We start from the raw sequence: 9,922 nt of genomic DNA on the forward strand, positions 1-9,922 counted from the left end.
GCTTGTTTGAGCAAGGACCGACTTCCAGGACGAGCTTTGGCGGCAAGCCATCTCGCCCCCATTGATGCTCCCGTCTTTGTTCAGCCCACCACCCACCAGAGCAAATATGACAGACCTTAATGTCTCGCTCGTAATTGACAGCTCTCGGCAATTTCATGGTTCACATTTCTTCTCGAACGTCGGAAAATTTCGAAGAATCAATGGATCAAGCATTCAATCAAATCATTCAAGTGTTGTCAACACTGAGATGCCACTAACAAGAATGACCAACAACTTGAAAAAGAACTATTTTGACTAATCAAAAGACCACTTCCGCTATTAGCCGTCTTGTACTGCTGTGTATCTGAGGAGGCATGTGGGTGGTACTATCAACTAGACACCCAGAGTGTCAAACATTTGGTTTTTACGCTGTCACATAGCCACCATCGACCAGCAACGCAACACCTGTGATCCATGCCGCCTGATCGCTAGCTAGAAAGCAAGCCGCCTTGGCCAAGTCGTCAACAGCTCCCAATGATCCCCAGGGGTGGAGAGCAACGGTAGCAGCACCCAGAACCTCATCTTCAAGCATAACACGATCCATTTCTGTCTTGACGACTGCACAAAACTCGTCGAATTAGCCACGAACAGACATTCAGAGATGCGGTGACTTATAGCCGGGGCAGATGGCGTTAACGTGAATCTTGGAGTGGCCGTACTCGCGGGCGACGCACTTGGTCATATGAACCACGGCCACTTTGGAGGTAGAGTAAGAGACTATTGGACAGAAGAGTCAGTGACTGGATGGATACATGGTTGTATGTACCAACTATGTTCAATCTCGGGCTTCAGGCCGTAGACGGATGCAATATTGATGATCCATCCTCAATCGCCCGTGGATCATCGGAAGAGGAGACGCCGGTCCGGACAAAGATGGCTTTGCCTCGTGCTTCTTTGTTGATCAGGTCCACGGTGGTGGTTGTCGCACTCGGGGTATTTCACTGTATGCAGCAAGAGATTCGAGCTTTTCTCGAGCTTGGGGTGCCAGGGTCCATCGTCAACCTTTCGTCAGATGCAGGTACCATTGGAACGGTAGGATGTGCAGGTTACGTCGCCTCCAAGCACGCAGTCAACGGCCTCACCAAGACGGCAGCGCTCGAATATGCAAGGAGAGGCATCCGTGTCAATGCCGTGGCGCCCGGGAACATCGACACGCCCATGCTGAGCCACCTCGGTTTGTCTACCGATGAGCTGGCTCACGCGACTCAGCCCTCAGGCAAAATGGGCAAGTCTATAGACGTGGCAGAGTTGGTCTGCTTTTTGCTTTCTGAGCGTGCAGAGTTCATGACTGGGTCTATTCTGGCGATTGATGGAGGTACTACGATTGCTGGTTACTCGAATGGTGATGCATCGGGCGCATTTATGGGATAGGATGATTTTGATCTGAACTATTGGTTGAAGGAGGAGTACTTAATTTCTCTATTAATTATATCGATGCCTCTACTCGGTTCTTCAAAGGTGCAGGTTAGGCATCAGACACTGTTCTCCAGAACTTGACCCCTGGAGATGCTGACACTGTACCTATGTTGATAAAATAGCCCGTTTAGGTACGTACTTCCTTTGGTAGACGAATACTTCCCCCTTTGAACTTCGTTGTAATGCTCAACTGTGAACCGTGCTCTGTTCAGCAGATATACAAGATCCTAATGCTAGATAAAGGGACGCTAATTAAGAATGAATAGTAAACTTCCAAAGTACTTGACTAAGCAAAGATGGAAATTCAACACAATCCTTGGCGCCTCGTCCTCAAGCTCAATCATACTGCTCCGGCTCTGGAGTCTGGTACTCTTTGCGACCAAACGGGACCCAATACACCAGGGCATAGATAAAAACACCAACGATGACACAAGACACGTAGTTCACGAAGTCTGCTTGAACCGGGATGAACGAAGGAAAACAATAGAAAACGAGCGTGATCAAGGTCCAAGTCAAAACGACAATGTTGGCAACCAAGCCAAGCTTGGGGAACCAAAAAGGACCGGGCGTAATTTTGACCGGCCGTGCCACAAGAGGCATGCGATGCATGCCGAGTAGGTGATGTACTGAAGAAGAATACCGCCGGACACTAGGGAGTTGAAGGCAAGCTGCGAACTCATGTAGATACATCCAAGTACGGCAGTCCAGCAGCAGGACCAGATATGGGCGTAGATAGGAGTACCGTATGGTTCAGGAGCAGCCTGGGAGAGGAAGCGGTGGAATGGAAATCCCTTGTCCTTGCTGAATGCCCAGGCGATGCAGGATTGCCAAGTGTGAATACCAATGATGGCACCAGCTGCGGAAATCAAGACGATGCTCTGCAGACCCAAGGCCGCTGCCGTGTTCTGACTGAACGCATCATAGAATATCTGTAGCGAAGGCGTCGCAGAGTTGACAATGGTTTCGACAGAAGGGGCCGAGAGGAACAGTGCGAGAATGATGGGGAAACCGGTCGCCGTGCCTAGAGCTACTGTGACAAGCAGGGCTTTGGGTATATTCCGTCGAGGGTTGGGGATCTCGTCGGCGAGATGCACCGTGGCGTCGAGGCAGGAGAAGGCCCAGTTGGGGGCATTGAGGCCGATCAGGAAAGCCACACCGTTGGGCCATCCTGAGATGTTATACAAGTTGACAAAGAGACCTTTGCCTGTCTGCTTGTGGGGGTTCGCGGCCAAGATGCTAACAAAGACGACGGTGACGGTGCAGACGGTAAAGACAAGGAGGAAGCGGCTGACCCAAGGGAGGACGCGTTCGAAACAGTTGAATGAAAAAGCCAAGAGGTTCAGGACTTGAAACCCGACAAATCCCATCCATGGCTTGTATTCAAAGTCGGGGTGTGTCAAAGACACCATGGCGAAGATGGTGGTCGGAACCGCGAGACAGACTGAGGCACAGGTGCATACAGCCCCAGCCCACCCAGTGACATAGGAGAGAAAGCGTCGACAGCTTGGGGGAGCCAAGACGGCAACCCAGTAGTATTGACCTCTCGAGTGAGGTAGAGCCGAGGTAAGCTCTCTCAGGCTTATGGAAACGGCGATGGCAATGATCGCCATGATGATGAAGCCGTAGATGAAGAGCGGTGGACCACCGAGGGAAACACCACTGGCCAGACCCACGATGAGGGTGATGGCAGTGTTGGTGATGGAATGGCAAATACCCATGGCTGTCCAAACGGTAAAGGGATTCTCGTGGATATTACGATGTTGCCCGTCCATGATGGACATGCTGGGTGACCGCTGAAGCTGGTCGAGCTGTCGGCCCTTGTGTTCTTTGGTGGGAGTTTCTACATCCATGATGTTCTGCCACTTGAGGATACTCAGCCAGGAAGAAGTGAATTAAGAGATGGAGAGGAATGAGAAATGTGTAGTGAACGTTTGCAGTTGAAGCCAAGAAGGATGACTGACCGCCGTCTTCTTATTCAAGTGTCAAACCTCGATCTACCTATGGACTAGAACTATTAAGTAAACTATCTAGGACAGAGGCTCCCCTGCCGCTATCATGACCGGATCTGTGATAGCAAGTACCTGCCTAAGGCTGGGGAAAACCTGGAGTAGAATCCATCCGTCCCGTCCAGGGTCCGACTGGCCGGGTCAAACAGATAGTCAGCAACCACGCAATGACAAGGTTACATGGCAAATCATATTGGCTCCCGGGATTAGTTGGAAACTACCGAATCGCGATAAGCCTGGGCCCAAGTGTCTGTCACCTCGCACATTGGCCAAATTGGGTCAAGACTCTGGGCCCCATCCCCATGGGTCGGCATCATGAGAGGGTCGACGGCGGATGTCATGGGAGAGATTAGATGACCTCGCAAATTTTCCATAATAGTCAAGAAAACAGGCCATTTCATAATGGACATTAATGTCTATAGTCTGGGTATAAGAAGCCCAAGTTGAATGATCATGGTTGTTGCCCATGCTTTGACACACAACTTGGTCACTTACAAGCAAGTCTTTCGCCTGCCACCTTAACTCACACCAAGTGAATAAAAAAAAAGAAGTCAATCATGTCTTTTGTTGCCTCCCCGGAACAGGTCCGCGCCTTTGAGGAGTTCTCCTCCAAACCCTCCTTCTCTCAGGAGGCCATCGAGATCGACTTCACCACCACCCCCGAATATGTCCGCAGTGTTCTTCCCCCAGGCCTAGAGCCAGGCGACACTCCTACGGGTCACATCCTCATGTCTACTATGGAGAGCAAGTTGTGCGGCGAATTTGACTGCGCTATTGTGAGCTTAGATGTCAAGTTCCGCGGCAAGGCTGGTACATTCATGCTCGAGATCATCATCAGCAATGATCTCCCCGTCACCTGGGGCCGTGAGGTCTGGGGCGAGGCTAAAAAGACTGGTAAATGCCGTCTCTGGCGATCTGGGGACTGGCGCTATGCCTACGCTGAGCGAAACGGCGTCCGTCTCATCGAGGTTCAGGCAAAGTTTGGCGAGGACCTCCCTCCCCGCGTCCGGGACGCGATCAACTTTGAGATAAAGGCGTACCCCCATTCCCAGGGCAAGGGTCTTCAGTGGGAGCCTCTCATCAGCACCCTCGAGGTTCGAGAGCACGATGTCCACCACTCTGTTGGTGAGGGCCGTTTGACTATCCGGGGCACTACTGCCGACCCTCTCCACAGCATCCCTATCCTAGACGTTAGCGAATTCAAGTACACCGCCGGCCGAGCCGACTATACCGTCGTTGCGGTGGATGAGCTCGGCGTGGGCGAGGCATACTTGCCCCATCTGATCGGCCGGCACTATGAGGATGTCCGAATTCACAAGGTCGGGGCTGAATGGACAGAGCTTAAGGATAGGGAGGAGGAGCAGGAGTCTTCCCTGTGCGGAGGTTCAGTTCTCCGGGATTCAAGAACTAAATATACCTGGAATACGCAGGATTAGAGGTTCAGCTTAGCTTTAGGATAGTGGTGCAAGACAACCTGGTCTTTCAACTGTCTTGAAATAAGGAACAAAGTGCCGCCTGCCCTGAGAGTTTTATATCCAAAGAGTGAGGGAATGTGTGAATGAGCGAGTATGTCTCTCACGGCGGCGTTCAATAACACGGGCTGGTGTAGAGACCCAGGCCCATGTCGAGCTGTGTGTCAGAGTAGAAGGATGTTGGTGACATTTCTGCCTCTTATCGCTGTCTGCCTACCGTTGTTCACAAATATCAAGAGATAACGATGATAGAAAACCAATAAAAAGGCTTCCACGACATTGTCTTCTTTATGAACCTAAGTTACAGTAGTACTTGATCGGAGGTCACGGCGCTAGCTGGCCGGCTTCCTTCCACCCCGCCCCGATACTCCGGCCGAACCAACTCCTCTCCTCATCCACGCCATCACTCTTAACTTCACCTTTTCGGATCTATATCATTCAAGCCATGCCCCCATCAAAACAGAATCGGACCAAGTCTCGCAGCGGGTGCGAGCAGTGTAAACGCCGCAAGGTCAAGTGCGATGAGAAACGACCAGTGTGCACACGCTGCCAACTCCGTCACGAGACATGCACCGGCAACTTTAGCCAAGATGTCTGGCAGATAGAAAGGCCTTGGATATCTCAGGAGCGTGCCCCCTCGGCTCCTAGCGCTCTTGAAAACGACACTCTCAGGCATTGGTACGACAGCGCCTGTCTTAGTATGGCCATCTTCTACCCGCCCGCGAATCCCCTCTCGCATACTCTTTCTGGCTGGTTGCGGCACTCTAAAGCTCTAAGAAATACACTGGAGAGCGTTTCAGAGGCCCATTGACAGCATTTCCTTCCAGACAAGTTGTCGTCTGCTCTTCAAACCAGGAGTTTGGCCATCTCTTCCCTCCGGAAGGAGATTGATCGGTTGCCATCGTCACAAACAAAACACCAGACCCTCCTTCGCACCACAATACTCTCTTCTCTGATACTGTTTATTTCTTCAGCTTGGCTGGATCCGTCTGGAAAAGACTCTGGCATTGTCTTCCTCAGCGGCATCAGCAATACCGTCGAGTCTCTAACCAATGCGTCGCCGACTGATCCTTTCACATTTTATCTCTTTGGCTTATACCTATGCTGCGAAGCCTTCTCATCCTTCTTGGTGCCTACTGGGAGTCCATATCCGTCTACCGCTTCAGTTCTCAGAGCAGTTCAAAGTCAGCCATTCGATTCTCTCATTCACCCCGTCGCCGGTGTCTCGAGCACTCTCTGCCCCCTCATTTCAGAGGCAGGCCAGTATTTCCGCCGAGTTCTCGATTCAGGATACACGTTCATGTCGACCTACCGAGACCTGGAAAAACGTTTGCGTGACTGGGAACCCCTCGAGGCCGCGCTTAACCAGGAACGGCTCCTACAGCTGGCTGAAGGATATCGCAGTATCGGTCTCATCATACTATACCAGGCCAACGCCACGCAAGGCCAAGGGACCTCTGAGGGTTCGTGTTTGATGGAGATGGTGCTTGAAGTTATGAAAACGTTGAGGTATGTTCCCGACGAGGATCCTTTGCTCAACTGGGTGGGACCGTTGCTTGTCATCACCGGTCCTGAGCTGCCTGCGACGTTTGTAGAGGAGAGAGCCTTGGTGGAAACATTGTTCCAGAGGCTGGCGAGATGGACTCGTATTCAGACGTACACTCGTGGGTTGGAACTTGTGAGAGAAGTCTGGAAATTAAGAGACCTGGGGATTGAAGTATCCTGGTTGGAGGTTATGCTGGACCAAGGAATATCTTTGGCAATTCTGTGAAGTTGCATAGTCACTTAGCTAGATGATTTACTAACATGTAGGTCATTGGCTATCTTCTATCCTCTGTCACACTGCAGTATTGGTGCTTGTTGATGATCTTTACACTTGCCTTCTCAGTCAACCAGAGAGTATTCGTGGATTGGGCATTGGCACCAGATCCGTCACAAGAGCCATGATCAAGAAGTGGTGAAGCCAATAGGATCTCTTGACTAGTAAGACCTCCAGCAGACACTTGACATCTGATCTATTGCCAAGTGTTCTTTGGTTTGCCTAATGTTTTATGGGACTGGTCTCTTCAGTCGTTCAAGGCGAGCCGACCCGCCTAGAATATGCATCCTTGCGTGCTAAGACCAGTAATGCATGCAATGCTCCTACGGTCCTAGACGGATCTCCAGGATCATGACAAGACGCGGGGAATCTCTCTCCTTCTCCCGAGAGGTTCCACTTTGAGTCATGTCCCATGCATGGATCGGCTTCGGCATCGGCATCGGCGCCTCCAACATGCGACTTGCACCAACTCGCGGGGTTTAGCCTGAGCATAAGAGTAACGTTTGGACCTTCAACAGTGTTTATTGTCTACAATTTCCAATCAGTTCTCATCAACCTACTGATAGTCACGACACCAAAATGCCCGACTATTCCGCAATCGAAACAACCTTGGACTCCATAGTCGCCTCTCCCCGCACTTTGGACCTTCTCCGAGATCTTCACAAGCAAGCACTTGACGAGCCACCATATGTGAGCACAGACGGTCCGGCCTCAACAGCTCTTGACAAGTTTGTCGCCTTGGACCCTGACAAGTGCGCGTTTGTCTACCTTCTCCTGCGGTCTATGCAGGCTCGCTTCGTCGTCGAGGCGGGAACATCGTTTGGTGTGAGCACCATATACCTAGCCCTCGCGGTGGCCCAGAATGCCGGTTCGAAGCCTGGAAAGGTGATTGCTACTGAGAACGAGGCGACAAAGGCGGTTCGGGCTCGAGAGCACTGGGGCGCTGCTGGTGATGATATTGAGAAGTTTATCGAATTGAGAGAAGGTGATTTGCGAGAGACGCTGAAAACAGACCTACCGGAGCAGATCGACTTTCTGTTGCTTGATAGTAAGTTGTTTTTTATGCTCAATAATTCTCATGAGTTGTAGCATGTTTAACGTTTTATAGTATGGACTCCCTTGGCACTACCTACGCTCAAGCTGGTTCACCCGCGCATGAGACCAGGTGCTACAGTTGTTGCCGACAACAACATAGCGGCCAAGACGGGATATACGGATTTGGTGGCTTACCTTGAGGACCCTGCCAATGGATTCAAGATGTCGACGGTTCCTTATTCGGGAGGCCTTCTGGTCGCTGTCTATGTCGGAAACTAGAGCAGAGCCTCTAGGGATGAGAAGTGATGTAGTCTACCTTGAAGAACTTGACAAGCCATCGTGTTTTCTTGGCAACTTGAACCATGACCATCGTGCGTTTTGTTCCTCAAATGATATGGTCCCCGAAGAGGATGGTCTGTAACCATTGCTAGCATTTCCGTAACAACTCGCTCGTAGAAAGGTGTGACAGATGGATAGAAACGTTGTAGCATGGGCTCATCTACTTTGGCTGGAAAGCGGAACGGGGCTGTCGTGTTTCGATGTGGGCTGAGAATCTTTGACGCAGGATAGGGTCCTGGCACCTCCTGGCAAGCTTTTGCTGGATTGCTGTCGTACATTGGGGCAGGCTGAGTTGGCTCTTGCTGATGCGTTCAACGATAAATAAGGGTCAAGACTGGCATTTCTAATGCACTGCAGTGGTTAGATTTGAATCCGTGTGGGAGCTTTCGCCTGTACAAGTTGATTACCTACTATCTTGCTCGTGACAACCTAGCAGGCCCTGCTTCAGGAGGATGCTGTGGGCAACTGGCTAGTCATCTCTTGAGATTGGGTGTTCGAAATGTATGTAATTCGGCATTCTTTATGGCGTCGTTATCTGCCAAGTCTGCATTACCGGAGACTAGCAGGCTTCTCGCTGGAGTCTCACTCGTGGAGGTTGGGGTACTCGATCCGCCTCACGCAAGGAAATTGACACCTCATTGGTATCGGTAGTTGCATAAGCAAAAACCCTTCGTCTTCGACTCGTGCTCTCTGCCCGTTATCCCAACTTTGGAAAGATCATGTGGCACTTCCGGCTTCCACACGACTTGTCGGCGTACACTCGTACTTGCTTCCTTTTCGAAGAGTTCATGACCAGGGCTCTAAGGCAATTCTGTCAAATTCATGGCGTCATGCCGATTCTTGTTTCTGGGGAGACTGGGATAGATGGTCTTGTCTTTGCTTTTGCGATCACGGCGGGTCTTAACGAGGCGGGATTTCGCAACACTTTTCGACTTGTGGGTGCACTTGCGACCCTCTTGATCTGCGTCTCGTGCAACAGTCAGCCTGAAGTCCGATGCAACCTTGGCATGCCGGCAACTCCTTCGCCTCGTATGGGAGGTGGAGGATCATTGTTGGTTGATCGATCGGCTCTTGCCTGGCCCCTGAAAGAACTTTCCTTGTATTTTTGGGGTCTGGTACATGATGAAGTGCGTGAAAGTCGTAGTTGACATTGCCTGAAGCCTGCGAATATTGCAGTGGGCTGGACTCGCAGCAATGTGAACACAGCAAAGGGTAAAAATGTGAGATGTGAGCGATGATGTGATCCATGTGACAACCTTCAAGATCTGGCTTTGACATTGGGATTGTCGTAATGCTCTGGTAATGTCCAAAATGGGAAAATGCACTGCATTGTGATATTTCCTGCACACCCAATCAACAATAGGGCTGGTATGAGTTGATTCAGATATTCTTGACTCAGCAACTCCTGGGTAGTCCTGGTGATGGGATGGGGGGGACCTTGGTTGACCAAGCAGTAAGTGGTGACTCGGCCGGGCACGAATGCGGAATGTTTCAGCGTGGAAAATATATGTCTCTGATGGCCGTTATTGTGTCTCTCTTCCGAGAAAACGGCCAGTCAGCCTCATTTCGTTGCTCTCTGCGACAGACGACAATGGAATGACCACCGGTAACCTATGCGATAGCCTGTCAATAGCAGCATCATGGACGAGGAGAACAGACCATCAGATCGAGCATGCGCCGGCGCTAAGGAGGATCAGGGTCTTGCAGGGGTCATGAGAGGGGGGGCCTTTTTCCATGGTTCACCTGATACAGGCCTGGGTGTTTATCTGAAGGCCGCAAAAGAGTCCAGCGGCTGT

The 9,922-nt window shown here is 51.0% G+C and overlaps 3 protein-coding genes across 3 annotated transcripts; 2 read left to right on the plus strand and 1 right to left on the minus strand.

Annotated features, from left to right (window-relative positions):
- Window positions 1-1,967: 1,967 nt before the first annotated feature.
- NECHADRAFT_75494 (uncharacterized protein) lies at window positions 1,968-3,305 on the minus strand (the record flags this gene model as incomplete). Its single annotated transcript, XM_003054559.1, has 1 exon — window positions 1,968-3,305. One exon carries the CDS (start codon window positions 3,303-3,305, stop codon window positions 1,968-1,970), a length of 1,338 nt encoding a protein of 445 aa, XP_003054605.1.
- Window positions 3,306-4,018: 713 nt separating this feature from the next.
- NECHADRAFT_75495 (uncharacterized protein) lies at window positions 4,019-4,897 on the plus strand (the record flags this gene model as incomplete). The annotated part of the gene is made up of 1 exon (XM_003053843.1): window positions 4,019-4,897. The coding sequence occupies one exon, from the start codon at window positions 4,019-4,021 to the stop codon at window positions 4,895-4,897; it is 879 nt and encodes a 292-aa protein (XP_003053889.1).
- Window positions 4,898-7,280: 2,383 nt separating this feature from the next.
- Window positions 7,281-8,129, plus strand: NECHADRAFT_73435 (uncharacterized protein). The gene is made up of 2 exons (XM_003053844.1): window positions 7,281-7,800; window positions 7,861-8,129. Exons 1-2 carry the CDS (start codon window positions 7,332-7,334, stop codon window positions 8,064-8,066), a joined length of 675 nt encoding a protein of 224 aa, XP_003053890.1. The 5' UTR covers window positions 7,281-7,331; the 3' UTR covers window positions 8,067-8,129.
- Window positions 8,130-9,922: the final 1,793 nt, after the last annotated feature.

The sequence above is a fragment of the Fusarium vanettenii genome, assembly GCF_000151355.1.
Source record: "Fusarium vanettenii 77-13-4 chromosome 1 genomic scaffold NECHAsca_1_chr1_3_0, whole genome shotgun sequence".
Taxonomy (NCBI): Eukaryota; Fungi; Ascomycota; class Sordariomycetes; order Hypocreales; family Nectriaceae; genus Fusarium; species Fusarium vanettenii.

What these genes read in the sequence shown, in the direction of transcription:
- NECHADRAFT_73435 (XM_003053844.1), top strand. Translation starts at nt 7,332, where the DNA reads ATGCCCGACTATTCCGCAATCGAAACAACCTTGGACTCCATAGTCGCC. An exon ending in CGACTTTCTGTTGCTTGATA is followed by an intron (nt 7,801 to 7,860) that starts GTAAGTTGTTTT and finishes AACGTTTTATAG; the next exon opens with TATGGACTCCCTTGGCACTA.